Source organism: Photinus pyralis, unplaced genomic scaffold (assembly GCF_008802855.1).
Source record: "Photinus pyralis isolate 1611_PpyrPB1 unplaced genomic scaffold, Ppyr1.3 Ppyr1.4_LG4, whole genome shotgun sequence".
NCBI classification, from domain to species: domain Eukaryota; kingdom Metazoa; phylum Arthropoda; class Insecta; order Coleoptera; family Lampyridae; genus Photinus; species Photinus pyralis.
The window spans coordinates 31,056,992-31,074,744 of record NW_022170511.1 but is presented as its reverse complement, the minus strand read 5'-3'; the positions used below and the strand labels follow the sequence as shown (position 1 = coordinate 31,074,744).

Below are 17,753 nucleotides of genomic sequence, written 5' to 3'. Positions count from 1 at the left end.
CCGGGCAGATGCAATTCAACTGGCAGGTTATTTATTAAATTGTTAATAAGACCTTTCCCCGTTTTAGACGTTATTCTTCTTTTCTTAACGTTAGAGTGAAAGTTCATGCTCGCTGGTTGACAGGCAACTACTGAGCTCCTAAGCATATACGGACTTATATAGTAGGTTTCAGTGTTTTATACACTTCCAGTAGAGCAATGGCCTCCATACGCTTCAAACCGCAAGAAACGGCACTACCTATAAAAAATTACGACGCGTGTTCGAGAGATAAACGAGTTTCAAAACACAGTAGCCTGTTACAGGGTGGTTGCAAACGTGGCATCATTGTAGGTAGATCAGGTTGTGGTAAAACGAATGTTATGATTGCATTATTAGAACAATCCAACGGTTTACGCTTTGAAAATGTATACGTGTATTGTAAATCGCTGCCGCAACCGAAATACCAATATCTGCGTCAGTTGTTGTCCCCAATTAAGGAAATTGGGTATTTTGAATATACTGACAGTGCAGACATCGTCCCACCTAACCTCGCACGTAGCAACTCGGTAATGATTTTCGATGACGTTGCTTGCCATAAGCAAAACGAGATTAGAGAACATTTCTGTTTTGGTAGACATAAAAATAACGATTGTTTTTATTTATGTCAAACGTATTCGGCCATCCCCAAGCAGTTATTCGAGACAATGCTAATCTAATTGTGTTGTTTCAACAGGATCAAACTAATTTAAAACACGTGCACGAAGATCACGTGAATGTCGATATGCCATTTGATCGCTTTAAGGAAATGTGCGTGAGGTGCTGGAATGATAAATATGGATTCTTAGTTATCGATAAAGAAAGTGACATGAACTCGGGTCGATATAGGAAAGGTTTTGATTGTTACATTTTAATATAAATATCGATGTTTCATATGGAAAAAATGCAGTCAATATGAAACAGCGTTTAATAGAAGACCTCCTTGATGCCAGAAAATCTGTTAAACATAAATACATCTCCTTAAAGCGTGATTTTGCGCTGGCAGAACGTAAATCCGAGCAACATCTTAAACCCATTACTCAACCGCTGAAGCAACTGCTTACTAAAGCTACACCTCAGAATTTTAAACGTGAAAATATTAAACATGATAGTGCCGACGTGACCTCATCTACAGAGACCCTACTTCGGACCCCTCTAAAAGCGTCTACTGCTCAACGAATCCCTAAAACCCTTTTTTCGGAACACGAGGAACAACCGAGCTTTTTAGACACGAGCGTGATTGCCGACACCACTCGCGATGATGAAACGCCAACTCTAGATGAATTAAGAGCTGAGCTCTCGCGGGCTGGCGACCATCCATCTTTTACGGAATTCTTAGATCAATACGATGGATTGGCGAAGATTTATGTGGAGCAGATGTTCAGATCTACAGAGAATGAATTTGATCATCGATATGGTGTACGATACATCCCGGAAGCCAATAAATTCTACGTTGGAGATTCCGAGTTGGACTTTGACAAACAAGATTTGGTTCTCAAACTTCCTACAGGAGACACAGTAGCATATAACGGAACTCCTGGTCTATACGAGCTACTGTTTAAGAGGCAACCTCTTGGGTACAAAACCGCAGATGAGAATAACTATCGTGACATATTGCTCCGCACTAATGCAATACGACGTCATTACAATCCAAATGAACAAATTCAAGGCACCGGAAAAAAGTACAGCAGCATCATTAAACCACTTTTTAGTACCCGTGTATCAGTTCCCAGAATTCAAACTTCCTCTGTTAGCACAAGGAAAGGGAAAGGTATTCAAATGTTACAATTAAACAACAAGCGAATAGAATTTATGCCCTGGAGCAACCCCAACAAATTAGTTAACTGGCTGCGGGTTTTATTGGGATCTCAATCCGCAGGGAACACGAACAATCACAATGAAATCATATACATCATAGATGAATTGCGGAATGCTGAAATAATAAAGTAATTTAGTTGGTAATGTGTTCTAATAAATAAATAGTGAGATTGTATCTTTAATCGATCAGTTTGAAGCAAAGATGAGTATTGACAAGTTCGGTAAACACATTCTAAATCAATCAAAAGCTGAAGAGGTGTCTTCTTATACGTATGAGTCATACTTGTATCTGTTGGGAACGCCCGCCGAGAATACGCCGTTCATACGTTGGCACACCTCGAGTAGAACACCACAAGCGTTTGCATTTCCTCTAACGGAATGTGTTGTAATTAAGAGTTCCTGGTCCCCGCGCCATGGAACTACTATTATTATAAACGAACGTTTGTACAATACTCCGTTGAAGTTAATAGGGATAACACTACGTAAAGGTGACATCATCAAAGCCAAATGTCCGAAGTATAATGCAGGGCAGTTATTTTGCTTGGAACTACTATTACAATCACGTCTCAGGAAATGAGTAAAGTACAGCTAGTGGAAGAATTACATAAACCTGCAAGAAGGAACTTTCCTAGGCGGCACGTAATTATTAAAGGACTAAATGACCTATTCCAAGCCGATTTGGTGGAAATGATACCTTATGCGCCAATGAACAAAGGTTTCCGTTACATTTTGGTGGTTATAAACACATTTTCTAAATTTGTTTGGGCGTACCCTATAAAACGAAAAAATGGAAAACTGGTGGCAGATGTTATGAATAAACTTTTATCGGGACTTAAAACGACCCCGAAACATTTACAAACAGATATGGGAAAGGAATTTTATAACAAGGATTTTGGAGATGTAATGAAGAAATTCAATGTCAATCATTATAGTAGCTATTCTACCCTAAAAAGCTCTATTGTTGAGCGCGTTAACAGAACGCTTAAGTCAATTATGTTCAAGAAATTCAGCTTACAGGGTTCCTACAAAATGGCTATCACTTTTACCTCAAATAGTTGACAAATACAATTCAACTAAACATCGAACTACGGGATATAAACCTATCGATGTTAACGAGAAGAACGCCTCAAGTATTTTGAAGAGAATTTACAGTCATATAAATGTGATTAACCCAAAACCACCTAAATTTAAAGTGGACGATTCTGTGAGAATTAGTAAATACAGAACCGTTTTCGCAAAAGGTTACACGCCAAATTGGACTTACGAGACATTCACAGTTGCTAAAGTGAAACGTTCAAATCCTACGACATATATACTAAAAGATAGTACAAATCAAGAAATAAAAGGAAGATTTTACGAACAAGAATTACAAAAAGCGCAGTACCCCGACATCCACTTGGTTGAGCGAGTAATTCGAAGAAAGGGCCAGAAATCCTTAGTGAAGTGGTTAGGATTTGACAGTTCTCACAATTCTTGGGTATTAAATAAAGATATTCTATAAATTTTGGCATTTCAAAGCTGTACTTCAAGTAAGATGTGTTTAGAAGACGGCGCAGCTGATTATACCAACTTTGAAGATCGACTCCTATCATTTCATTCATGGGTAGGAGTTCCATCGGCAGTTGAACTTGCTAATGCTGGATTTTTCTACACGCATAGCGGCGATACGGTGGAATGCTTTTATTGTAAAGTGCGCATTAATAAGTGGGAGGCCTCCGATGTACCCTTAGCTGAGCACCTTCGTTGGTCGTCACGTTGCAGATATGCAAGATTATTAAATCGTATGGCCTGCTTGAAGATTAATGAAACAGAGAAGACCTACTGCGTTTGTGGTTGTAGTCCGGGCGCTCATCTTATTTAATAAAACAATGCGATTTATTTTTTTATTGTAATTATGGCACATGGTATTGTAAACATTTTAAATAAACATTTTAAATAACTTAGCTTGTTATTGATGATTACAAAGAATTAAGAAAATCTTCCAAATTTTGAATTGCGTTAATATCGCGATGTCCCCATGCCAATGTTCTGCAGGTGCCAGGGATAATGTATCTTTTGTCGTCCGTTGATGATAAGGCTATTTTGTTTGTCATTTCTGTGTACATGGTGTGCAAGTGAGATCGAAAACCGCTCATCTGCTTCATAATCACGCCACCTTCTTCGACTACTTTCTTATAATCTTCCTCTTTTAAGCCGTTCTTTATTACATACTTTTTTACCCCTTTAGCTTTCTTATCTACACGATCACCTACATTGACACAGTATGACTTTGCACCTGCACCGTAAAAACTAGCGATGGGGACACCGCAATATTCATCTTTCATCTTCCCCACAACTGAAATGTTGCGTGGAATACCGTGTACATTATCAAGGGGAAATTTAGATGTGTCATATCTATCCAAATATAATTTCATGTCATCATAGAAATTATTAGTAAAAATCTCCAATATAAGGGAATCGGTGTCTGTATACAACAAAGATACTTTATCTTGATATAATGGTTTTAGAAAATCGTAAAAGAACTCGTACATAACTGTTTTGGATAAATCTAAAATTGAAAAACCAACATACACCGGTTTGTTGTACTTTACGGATACTTTGGACATTTCAATTGCCACGAGATTTTCAGAGAACACCGATAAATTTTTAAAATTTGGTTTAGATATGTGCCCCTCAGCTCCAGGCTTCTTACCGATCCTCTCCCAGTGACTTACAAGTGCAACGTTAACTCGTTTGTCAACGTTTTCCATAGTTTTACCATAAATGCTGTTATTCATAGTTTTTATAGTGTCACGGCCCGATTCGCTAGTTTCACGATTACGCAGTTGCGTATTTAGATCAATATATGATTTTAACCAAGGCGATTGCATAAATTTAACCCCGCGATGAATATTTTTTAAAATTAATCCGTGTTGCAGGCATTGTCTTAGCATTCTATAATGTAAAACGTATTTTTCCTTATGATTTAAATTTGGAATTAGTTTCTTATACTTTGACCTTGAATTTGGCGGGGTTATAGATTCGGGGCAATAGGGCATGTCATTTTGCAAATTGTGGAGGGCCTCAGGGTACAGTAGATCAACATTCTAAGACATACCCGATCGGTGACTCATCTGATATTTCGAAAACATTAAAATTTTGAATTTCTTCGGGTGTGAGCCAAGCAAAGTCACTTTGTGGGAGAAATTGTGTTTGGGAATGGCCATAAAGATTGCATGCATCCAGATAAATAATAAAAGAGCTTGGTTTGGAAGGATCGTAATTGGGAAGAAATTTATTGTTAGCGATTGCTTTGCGTTTGGTGCACGTACTGACGCCGCCTCGAATACCACGTTTAAAAAAATGAAGCATGTCAATATCTGTCAGTAATTCTATGTAACGCTAAGTTTGAGTGGCGCTGATTTACAAACCCCACGTTAAATAAAGGGGATGCCTCAGCTAGCGGCTCAATTAAATTAAACCACACGAAACTATAATACTCAGGGTAGGGCGTTAGACTAACGATTTGACTTACCCCCTCAAACAATAAATGGGCGCCACCTTGTTCACTACTAGAGAAGGTCTTCGGTTCAACCTGAACAAGGAAGGTTGATACCACGGCAGGGCAATAAATACCCTGTAGGAACGAGCAATAATCCAAAACACTGGAGGTAACTTCAACGGTGATAGTATAATTTGTAACCAACAGTATTGCAATTACACATGCAAATAATCACAGAATCAATTTAAGGTACCCCAACACACAGTATAACAAGTAACAACAAATATGTATAAAATCAACTACTAAAGTAGATATATATATATAACAACTAATGACTAACCCACAGGTAATATCACATGCAAAAATTAGTGAGCGGCAACCGACGCGAAGCCCGTGGGTTAATTGCCCCACCCTTCCCAAATAGTAGTCTATCCGCAAACAAAATGGTCTTCCCACCCTTGCTTTTCCCTTTTTATAGTGAGGTCGGCAGTGGCCAAGCAGCCTGGATTAAACGGTGTTGCATAAATGGATAGTTCTAGGCATTAATTATAAGCTAAACACTTTAATGACGTGGTACGGGGTTGCTTAGTTAACAAGGCGGTATGAGTACTCATGCGCTTACAAATTCAACGGGATCCACAGCAGTATGACCCGTAAATGTACCAATTATTCCTATCCCCTTACTTTGTACCTCCGATCGGTAAAGTGCCCCAGATGCGAGCGTAACCCTTCGCTTAAGATTAACAAAATAGGAGTGCCTATGCAATGGCAAATAGTACTAATATCGAAAGGCTAAGTTTATTTCACCGTTCTCCGGAAACGTGGCGGCTACGTGGTGTTCCTGCTCCCCTTAAGATTCTTCGTGTCGGTTGTCCCCCCCCGTGGTTACAAATCTCAGGATATCCGGGAGCCCTCAGCTCGGGTAATAACCGCTACAATCGGCCTCTAGGTGGACAATCGGATGACAATAAGGTCCAGCAGTGGGAAACCAACCATGCGTGACCACAAGTTTGACATGAGATAATTACGTGCGATACAAAAAAAACAGGAAAAGTAAAACCCTAAAACAATGTCGGAATTAATACTGGTTTTTGGCCAAGATTTAAGCATACCTCTTAATTAAAAAGAGGGCTTTTTAAAACTCGTTAATTAACGAGATGCCTCGAGGTTATCGGCAATCAAAGCTCTGGCTTAGGTGATGCGAAGAACAGGTGCGTTATCTAAAAGAACAGCGTGGCTGTGACAATAGAAATGATACGCAGATGTTACTTACGTCAAGCAAATGTATTCAGATCCCGTAACGGTAAATGGATAAAATGGTCTAACAAACCAATCTCCAAAACATCGATTATTCATGGACTCGAAAATCCACAATTCGGCGATATGTAACTATATTATGCCCATGAAAATTTTCAAGACGCCATCACACCTGTTCGTTTTTAAAGCAAGCACCAATGAATGAAATATTCACCGCTTAATACGTGTCGGTGGAGTAACGCACATGCGCAAAAACATAGAAAATATTCCCAATTTGCAATATGCCAGTGGCGTAACCTAATATCGGCCTGTAAGAATCCGTAGCATAGAGAAAATGAACGGTGAGAAGAATTAAAACCGTTACATCTAATTCCACATCCGTCTTTTTTAACATAGCGTCCCAGCTAAGGCTAGGACCGGTCAGATATTGGGCAGCGTCAATTTCGTACTCGCGTAAACACATGCCTCTGTAGTTTTCAAATATATCGGCCAATAAAAGCACGTCAGATTTTAAATAAATGTCCGAGTATTCGCCCAACGTCTGGCAATTAAATAAATTCCAAACTTCCTGAGCACGTCTGTATTCTTCATCGGTAATGTCCTGCTCGTGCAACATATCAAAGAAATCGCTTTTATTGGGGATCGTAGTTAGATTAAGCTTATCGTATGAGTCTACAAACGAATACGGAAAAACACCTTTTTGTCGAATTAATTCAAATTCACGTCCAGATCCAAAAAATTTTGTAATTTCAGTGCACTCGCTATCACTCAAATTTTTAGCAAGAACATTTAATGAACTGGCCAGAAAACGAAAACTATCGACGAAACGTATTCTCCATATTAGGTTTTTTGGAACTCCGTTCTCCACGATTTGATCTACTACAATATGCTTCGAAAAAGAAATATACTTTTCCTTATTTCCGGCAATAACGTCTATATTTTCATTCTCTAAAGCCAGGGATTTAACGAAAAGATGGCTGTCGTACCCGGTCAAATTGTGGAAAAATACAGGGATAAAATTTGGGGTTTGAAGCTGTAAATTACATATAGAATGACATAATCCGGCCCTGACGAAAGAAGTCTGATGGTCGTGGTCGATCACTTTTACATCTCCCTCAACAAAAGGTTTCTCACAAATCCCATAATTTGTGGCAAGATTAATTTTTCTCCGTTCCTCTTCTGTTAAAATTTGTAAAGGTTTACTTTGCTTAAAATGTTGATTGTATATGGTTAGAATATCATTCTCTAGTATATTTATAAACTGCACTGGAGCATTGGCACCTCGATAAATTTGAAACTTTGAAAATTTATCATCAAAAGAACATTTAATATAATACGCGAACGAATATGGTTCGTGCTCAAATGTTTTGGTAGTAAATTGAAGAAGAGGATTCGGTTGAGGTCCTTCTATGGGCTTAAGCAACGATTCGAAATCCGCATAGACAACAAACGGGTGTTTGACTTTATTTTGGTAATTATTAAATTTAAGTCGATTATCAAATGACGGCTGGCCCCACTTTGTCAAGATAGGTTCCTTTGTAGGCAAAAATGTACAAACATAATTACAATCGAATCTAGAATGGCGCCACAGGTTTTCCTGACTTGTAAAATATTGCAAGCATCCGTCACATAGATAAATAGCTTCTTTGTGCTTGGACACTTGCATGGAAATTAATCGCGACATATTAGAAATGTAGCAGTAGTGACTGTTGCCATCTAAATTAGACAAGTATAAAAGATTTACATGCACGGCTTTCTTTTGTTTGGTATAATGTAAAGGACCTACTACTTTATATGTCATTTTACCTTGTTTCTGTGTGTCCTCCTCTAAACCGTAAACGTTAATGGACAAGGGATTCATTTCTTCAAATTTTGATATCGCATCTAATTTTACCGGGAACGTTATTCCTTCAAAATTGAACTTTTCTAAATAGTCCGGATACGAATCCGGTTCGCAGGGATGTCCAGTTGGAGTATAAATAGCTGCAACTAGCGCCCATCCAAAACATCCGAAATCCTCGTTCTTTACATTAATAATGGCTCTTTTGCGTGAGATAAATGCAGGGGTCGGTATGAATGAAGAAGCTCGTAGCGGGTTATATTTATTAATGTTCACTTCCATATATAACCAGTGCTGAAGAGCCCATCCTAGAACAAATAATTATGTAAACATGGCATAAACAATTGGATATTAATACCTGACTCGCGATGTTCAAATTCCGTTGCGTCAACTTCCAGTTTTTCGATGATATCCTTAAACCATTCACTTAAGTCGGAACTTATCGTCAATACTTGGTTACGAGTATTAAAAGACTTAACTTCTCCTCGATCCTTCGATTCCAAAATAAAATAACCAAACAGCTCGCAGTTCACCTTAACGCTACCCATGATATCAATTTGCTCACGAACTAATTTTTTTATTACGTCAGCCAACGATTCGACAAATTCCTTCAGATTAATGTATTGTGTATTCGCTGATATTCTGTAGCTCACAATGCGAGATTTGAAGGCTGACGTAATTACTTGAACCCCTTCAGTTGAAAACGCAAGGGAATTATTTTTATGTTTGACACTTCGCAAATGTCCAACATAATCTCGGCTTGAAACGTGCTCCGAACACACATCGCAAAATCTCTGGGTATCGTGTGTAACTTTGAGCTTCTTTGGAGATGGTTCTTGAGCTACGATTTAAACACTTTTTTTTTTGCAAGAGTAATAAAAATTCCTTACCTCTACATGACTTTTTGAGATGGCGTCGAAGATTGCTATTAGTAGCGAATGATTTATTACATTTTTCACACATAAACATTTTTGATTCCTATAAAATTGAGTCACAAATGAAATAATTTCGCAACTTTCTCACCTTATAAACGAGCTTGATCTCCTTTTTTAAATAAGCAGTTGGCACACCGGCTTAATGATCCCCCAAAATCTGAACTCTTCAATATTTTTACTGGAAGCTCCTAGATAACAGTAAATGACAAAAAAAAAGTAACTCCACTCAATTACTTACCCTACGGATAACTGTTGGATGTCCGCTAATAACTTTGCCCTCCTTTCAATAAGGTGCTCCACTTGGCAATGGCACCACTGGAGATCGCAAAAATTGTTTTCCCGTTTAATAGATAAAATCTTAAAAAATCGAGAAAGTTGTTTTTCGGCGTCTATAAGTTGACGGTTAAGGCATTCAATGTCACCGAAGATTTCTTCAAGAAGCGAATAATCGAAATCTGGACAAATTAAATCTTTAAAAATATCTTCTATTAACTCGTTTTCTTGCACATCAGCTTCTTTCGCGGGCACGACTACAATGTTCTGCAATATTTTAATACGGGGCGAAGCACTCATGCTTACTGCAGCTGCTCGATATTTTTGCACTATATATGTGTGGGGTTTAAACTAATTGATCAAGGAGCATGATTGAGCATTTCCTCTCTACAAATTATCTACCAATATCTCAAACTATTTGAAGATATCGACTGCCCATTAAAATTTTTTTTCTTGGGATTCGTGCTCCTCCTAACGAATACACCTCTCCAAAAAGGTTTGGATTTCCCCATTCCATCGATATTCGCATATATAAGGTTCTTTGGTATAAATACAACTTCTTCAATTAAAAAAGATTCATAACATTTCGTTAACAAATATCTAGTTAATATGGAAACTCACGGTAAGTAGAACTTAAATCTTTTAGGCATCAAAGTAATTACTTATTTTCCTATCAGAAATCGAAATTTGGGACGTGGTTCCTTTCGAATTATGGATAGACCGGCCCGTAGATACCCCCAAGACGGTCATCGTGAACAATTTTGAAAGAACACCCCTATTTGTGACAACGGTTCCACCCACCGGCCCGCCTATCATAACATCATTTGGGCCGGTCACATTCACCATGCGTGAATCAAATAACACATTGGAATTTTTTTTCATAAACACTTTTAAATAAAAACTTTCCGATTTCTATTACATTTTATTACCTTTGAAAAATAAACCCTTTACCAAGCATTTCGTTTTAGAATAAAAGATAACAAACCTTACATATCCATTCAGTAGTCATGTATAAAACGTTAATAATAATGGGTTAAGTATATCGTTTTGTCTTATAACAGGATTTACTTTGTAAAAGATTCACCAAATTATGGGAAAAAAAACTCACATCATTCGAAAACTCTTCGATCTAGGTTTATAATTTTTTATTTAGTAAATTTATTCAGTTACGTAAAGTAATAAAGGAAAATAAATGAATCCCATTCAAAAATAGCTAAAGTGTGTGTATGGCTGCCAAGCGCCTGCAACCCTTAACGCGAACACGAAACAATGACTAAATACGAGTGAAGTGAATGTTTCTGTCCATTTTTACGTTTTATGAGAAAGCTGTTTCATTCTAATTTAACTTAGAGACATCCAAAATTCGATTATTATTTTTATAATCAAACTCACACTCAAAACGAGATTTATTACAATAATAAATTGTAAATCCATTAACTTTTACGCGTATTTCAAGTCTGTTACTCATACACCGTCCATCATTCAGACGTGTTAAATCATGTGTAATTAAAATATTCGTAGTAATTTAGTGCAGTAATAAATTAGACATCCATTAACTTAATACAGTCGAACTATGACATCAAAATAATCATACGCGATTTATTCCATTAAGATTGAATACACATACGCATTGATTAAAAAATACCTACTTTACTATCTAAATAACCTAAAAAAAAGTTAAACGGCACTTGATATTTGTATTTTATCTTTACCCATAAGTGTCCACTTAACTAAAATTTTATGATTCCTAAAAATCCGAAACAAATGTATTACGCTATTTCAGACCCTTATTGAACTGTATAAGGAATGAACGACAGTTTTACGATGGTTTTTTTCGCGTTTCGGATTACCTACATTACAATTAATTGTATAAAATTCCCTATAAAATATGTAGACCACTTTTGCTGTGATCGATAGATGAAATGAAATGCTACTTCCACTTAAATACGTATCCGCGAATTTGTATTTATCACAACACCTAATTATGGGTGATTTTGCTTTACGTAAAACGGATTGGCTTGATTACGTTTATTGCTTAATGTGATTCGAAGTTTATAGACCACGATTCATTTTTGCTTATTTATTATATTTAGATCCAGGTTTTTTTCCCCTATTAATTATAGGCATCCATTAAGCACTTGTTTACTTTAAATTAAATTATTATCACTTTATAGAGGAAGACATATTTGGGCATGTAATAAATTGTAAATGCATTACGTTTTACGCGTTATGTTCCATTAATTGGTAACACTTTAATTTTTTTCCTGTATGTAAAACGCATTAAACTTACTAAACTACATAAATTACCTCAGATTCCCTGCGATAATTTAACTACATCAAACCCAAATTATTATAACAGCGCTCGGGCAAACTGTCATTTAATGACAAGCACGGTCTACAGAAAATGTTCCTGGCCAGTTAATACTGAATAGATTTCAAAAAATTAAGGACCAGTTAAACGAATGCACTGTAATTTACTCCGGCGAAATTTTGCTAAATTTTTGTTTAACAGGGTAGCACACTCATGAACGTTGATGTTTTTTCAACTTCATTTTAATACCCGAGCGCTGTTCAGGAAATTGGGTATTTTGAATATACTGAAACACGACTTCTTTGAATCTTCATAATTTATTACACACTTAAATGAGATTACTAAGAATTAAATTTATGAACTTTTCCTTGTTCGAAATACAATTAATTTATGAGATCTTTCAGGCTCTTTGCGTCTTGATAATTAGTTAAGTAAAATGTTTCTTTTTTGCGTTACGAGTTTACGACTAAAGACGAGATCACGGACGGCCTAAATGGACACCCGTAAGTCACAGAGGATCCGTTTACCTAACTAAGCAAACACGGCTCATTTGTGACCCCATCAATTAAGATAAGATCAAGGACGGCTCAAATGAATCCCCGTACGTTAAGGAAGGATCATTTGAGACCCCAATGGGTTGTAACTAGGTCATCCAGGATTCTCTGAGACCCCACTCGCATTTTAAAAGTAGGTCAGAGGATTCATTGAATCCCCATAGGATTCTGATCAGGATCTGCGCATCCCCATCCATATAGAGCCCATATATGCGCGGAACCCAAGGTCAAAGAGGATCTGCGCACCCCCATTCTTTCCCTACTCAAGTCTTTAAAGCACGCGCAACGAGTTTAAGGGCACGACGCAAAGCGGAGTGCCTTTAACGTTGCAAGTGCTTTAAAGATCAATTATACACGTGTATCTTATAGTATTTTTTATTATACCTGCAGTATAATTTAAAAATAGGAAATACAATGAAGTCATATTGACGTTATACTCGAATACATGTCTAATAAAGTGGGCTGGGTGTTCGTAATTTCACGATTGCCATGGAAATGTAACTTGACGTTTGCTTATAAAAATCATCGTCTTTGTGAATTAAACGATTTCCGTTGAAAAAGATAATACACCGTCCATTAAATCGATTGTTGTAAAATCTAAACAAACGTTGGTAGGTGTAAAATCCAACTCCAGTAAAGCCTATTATAAAGAATATGAAAAGTTGTTTTCCATGGATGAATAGGAAGTTACTTACGAATACAGTCTTAAATGCATCCATAATGCTGGCATAATATGAAGGAAATGTCAAAGGTATTTAAATCTTCTATATTTTGGTGCATTCATTCAAAACTTTAAAGCAATGCTGCGATTAAAAAGTGGAACAGATTTGGAAGCATACCCTAAATTACGCGCGTTTGTGAAAGCTTCACCCAAAGGATAGGTACAAAAGCCAAAGAAATGTTCTGCATTTACAGAAAGCGACCTAAGAGGATTTTTTATTTCATCCAGATGACAGTTTCAAAAGTCATAGTTGAAGTATCGTTACTTAGCAACTTTAAAGCACGTGTGTTTTAAAGGCCCTTTTTCGCACGCATTTGAGTGTTTAAAACGGAGATTGTGATTCAGGTATAATAAAAAAGTACTTATTATATTATATTATATTGAATAATTATATTTCATGAAAACGAATTAAGAAAATGACATCAAATTGTATCTAAAAACAAGTAAAGTACTTGTAATATGTTATCAATTTCTTTTTTTGGTAATATTAATCAAAATGTTTTCTATAGGTATTACATGTGTACAAAGTGTGCTCTTCCTTGCTTTGCAAGGGGTGTTTTGAAGCCTGATGGGAATTTTTCGCTTTCTGTTTCTCATAATCATCCTCAGGATTTTGCTGAAAATCAATTATTTTACTTCCGGCGAGAGTTAAGACAGTCTGTGGGTAGGAGTACTAGCTCTTGTAAAGATATTTACGAAAGTATTCGTTTATTGTAAGTTAATATTCTGCAGTTAAGAATCTAAATAACAATATATGAATTTTTTTAGATATCCTGAAGCGGCTAATTTACTGCCATTTACTGCTGTTGAATCAGCTATGTTTAAGTGGAGAAGAACTTGTAGACCCCCATATCCTAACACTTTGCAAGAATATTATGACTTGCTAATATCAGAAAAGTGGTGTAATCGATTGACATACGATCGTGGCGCTCTTCAATGCTACTTCTTAAAGCCTTCAGAAAATGTTGAAATATTGTTGTTTTACAATCCCAATTATGTTGAGCCTTTATTATCAAATTGTGAAATGAACGTTGATGCAACATTCAAATGTGTGCCATGCAATGTTGGACTTTCAACGCGCAGTGCGCAGTGTTTTACCATAATGGTGACAATACATAATCATGTGAGTCGAATCCAAAATTTAATTGTAGTGACCACTTTTTTATAGTCGATACCATGTATCTGGGCACTCATGAGCAAACGTACTGCTGAAGCGTATGTAACACTGTTTCAACATTTAAAAAGTAATTTCCCCAGCATGACCGCTACACAAATAATGTGTGACTATGAAAGAGCATTATATCAATCGTTAATGGAGATTTTTCCTGAGTCTGAAATTCATGGATGCTTTTTTCATTTTTGCCAGGTAAACAGATAGTCAGTTGAATTGTATTGTTAACCAGAATATACTTTACAGGCAATTTATCGTCAATCAAAAAAGTTAGGATTGGGATCGCTAGTGACTCAAAATGAACATGCTCAATTTGTATTAAGGAAAATAATGGCATTAGCGTTATTACCATGTGATATGGCCGTAGAAGGATTTAATTTAATTAAATCTGAAGCCCCTGACGATATTCGTAATGCATTTAGTAATTTTTTTACTTATGTGGAATCCACTTGGTTGGAAGGGGTTACACCACAACTTTTTAGTGTGTTCAATTTAGTTAGACGGACTAATAATGCAGTTGAAGCATATCATCGAGTTCTAAATCAGAAGTTTGGTGTTCATCCAAATGTGTGGGCTTTTACAGGTTTGTTTTGTACAGTAGGTTTTAGAAGGAATTGCGATCAGTGAATTACCTAAATCAAAACTTTGAGTAATGAAATATAGCCAGATCTTTTCAACAGAATCCAATTAGTATAACAATTCACAAATCTTATTTAAAAATTAATTTGAATAGTTTTTGAATGTTACTAATCGCAGATCTAGATCTTTATTATAACTTTTTCAAGGACCAGGGCGTAATCAGTCTCACAAATGACTTCACTTCTATGCATTGAAGTTCTGCTTTTGCGTTGTTCATCGCGTTAATGGTTTTGCGTGATCCTTTGCTGAATTCATATTGAAAACACGAAAAGAATGGCATATACATGCAAACCTATCATCAAAATAAAATTGACAATCACAATGCAGCTAACAGGTAGAAAAGAGTATACTGACAGGAGAAAATAGAAAGGAAGGTAAAGGAAAAGTGAACCAGAAGGTTCATCAGTGATGACTATCAACACGAGGAGAAGCAGAACTTCACATCATGCTTTTAGAAATAGTTATTTTTTTATCAGTATTATACAGGGTGCAACATAAATGGAGAGATTTTAAATCGAATAACAAGTAGCCGTGGGGTTTAGACGTTGAATCATTATACGCTTCTTCTAAAAATTTGGAGTTTTCAGGGCAAATTTGCCGCGTTAAATGCTTTATTTGTGCCCTATCTCGGGGATTTTTGAATAAAATAATGTAGTGTGCATTTAAAGATATATCTCTCTGTCCTTTTCTTTGATGAAATATGTTTTGGGTTAGAAAGAAAACACTGAAGTTACGATGATGACATCCTTTTGTAAAAATGTCAACAATACAACCATTTGATTCACGCATTAAATCATCAATAATTATCAGCACAGGTTTTAAACCGTCGAAACTGGTCATATCGGGTAAGCCTTGATGGAATTCAACACCTTTTAGATCTTCGTACAATGACTGCCATTCCCTGTAATGCCAAACTATTTTTTTCAAACACTACAGAGCAGATGTTTGTTATATTTTTTAGAAAGTTTACAATAAAATAACTCTTTCCCGATCCACTGGGGCCACTTACAAGAGCGGAAAATGGATGAAGAAATTTATTTTCCATTTTTATGCCTCGAAGTATAATACCAAACTGATTCCCAAGTACAGGGTGCGGCAAAGCCGACTAAGCAGTTTTGAGGAGCAATAAAAAACAATTCTTTATATTTAGAGACAATGTATTTAAATAATCTGAATTAGTAGTACATACCATTTTACATCCACTTATGTTTTAAAAATAATGTCGCTAAGATGGCGGCCGTTGGCATCAACACATTGTTGTAAGCGATGTCTGAAGTTCTCTGTAGCTCTTGCACAAATGTCTCGGGGTATGGCGTTTACTTCTTCAATAATCCTTTGTCTTAGCTCTGCTATGGTGTGGGGTCGTCTCTTGAACACCTTTTCTTTTAGATACCCCCAAAGAAAGTAATCACAGATGCTCAAATCTGGTGAGCGTGCAGGCCACCCGACATCACCCCTCAAAGAGACGAGACGTTCAGGAAAGATTTCTCTCAAAACATGAAGTGAAGCTCGAGCAGTGTGAGCTGTAGCCCCATCCTGTTGGAACCACAAGTCCCCCAATTCATGTTCTTCAACAATTTCATTCATCCTGGGTTGCAGGAAATTTTGCAACATTGCAACATAACGTGCGGAATTAACAGTCACGGTAACGCCTTCCTCCTCAAAAAAGTAGGGGCCTATCACGTCAAACTGAGATACGGCACACCACACCGTCACTTTGGAAGAATGAAGCGGTCTTTCATGAACAATTTGAGGGTTATTTTCAGACCAGTAGCGAAAATTTTGTTTATTTACATACCCGTTGAGGTGGAAATGAGCCTCGTCGCTACTGAAGAAAGCTGCATTTGGATGGATGGCTGCAAGCATTTGCTCACACAGATTGCGACGGCTGACATAGTCATCTGGGCGCAATTCTTGAGCAAACATTATTTTGTAGGGATGAAACTTCAAATCAAATTTCAGAATCCTCCTCAAACTGCGATCCGACATCCCCAATGCGATAGCATGTCTTCGAGCAGAACGTGTCGGCGAATTTTGAACAGCTGTTCTCACCTGTACAACATTTTCTGGCGTTCTGACGTTTTTGAATCGGCCATGTTTATTTCCTCTTAATGTGTTTCCAGTTTCCTCCAATCGCCGAACCCAAGATCGAATCGTGTTTGCATTTGGAACATTGTCATTGCGCGGAATGTTAAACTGTCGCCGGAAAGCGCGCTGTGTAGCGATCACAGATCGGTTGTTTTCGTAATAAGCCCGCACGGCAAAACCACGATGTACACCGGTCCAAACCATGTTGCCTACTAAATGGGGTCAACAACCAAACAAAGGAATACCGGTTGCAGCTGCCTACCCCCACCACACTCTGAGCGGTAATCGATCGATACTGCGTAGTCGGCTTTGCCGCACCCTGTAGAACATAACATTGGTTAAAAAACGGCAGAATATTGGCACAATATTTGAACATTGAATCTCGGCTACTGATGTAGAACCAATATTCATCCATTATCGATAATTACATTTAACAGAAATCTATTATTACAACATTCATTTAATATAATACCAGTATTGTGATTGCAACGTTGAATTTTACAACATAGGCTAAATACAAATTTGCCAATCATTTTATAACGTTTATTTCATTATTTGCCACCCATATAAATCCAATAAGAAAAAATCCATATATATATATATATATATTTGTTGTGAGACCTAACCTTAACTTCTGGAAATCCCACGAT

At 36.9% G+C, this 17,753-nt stretch overlaps 2 protein-coding genes and 1 long non-coding RNA gene across 3 annotated transcripts; all 3 read right to left on the bottom strand.

Annotated features, from left to right (window-relative positions):
• Positions 1-3,791: 3,791 nt before the first annotated feature.
• Positions 3,792-4,766, bottom strand: LOC116169074. Its single transcript, XM_031485100.1, has one exon. It carries the CDS (start codon positions 4,764-4,766, stop codon positions 3,792-3,794), a length of 975 nt encoding a protein of 324 aa, XP_031340960.1.
• A 145-nt stretch (positions 4,767-4,911) lies between these two features.
• LOC116169073 lies at positions 4,912-9,796 on the bottom strand. The gene is made up of 5 exons (XM_031485099.1): positions 9,435-9,796; positions 9,302-9,389; positions 8,770-9,252; positions 6,938-8,719; positions 4,912-5,204 (listed from the first exon to the last, which is right to left on the bottom strand). Exons 2-5 carry the CDS (start codon positions 9,378-9,380, stop codon positions 4,912-4,914), a joined length of 2,637 nt encoding a protein of 878 aa, XP_031340959.1. The 5' UTR covers positions 9,381-9,389; positions 9,435-9,796.
• LOC116168553 lies at positions 6,070-6,714 on the bottom strand. The gene is made up of 3 exons (XR_004144786.1): positions 6,588-6,714; positions 6,427-6,534; positions 6,070-6,375 (listed from the first exon to the last, which is right to left on the bottom strand). It is a non-coding gene; the product is annotated as an uncharacterized LOC116168553 (long non-coding RNA).
• Positions 9,797-17,753: the final 7,957 nt, after the last annotated feature.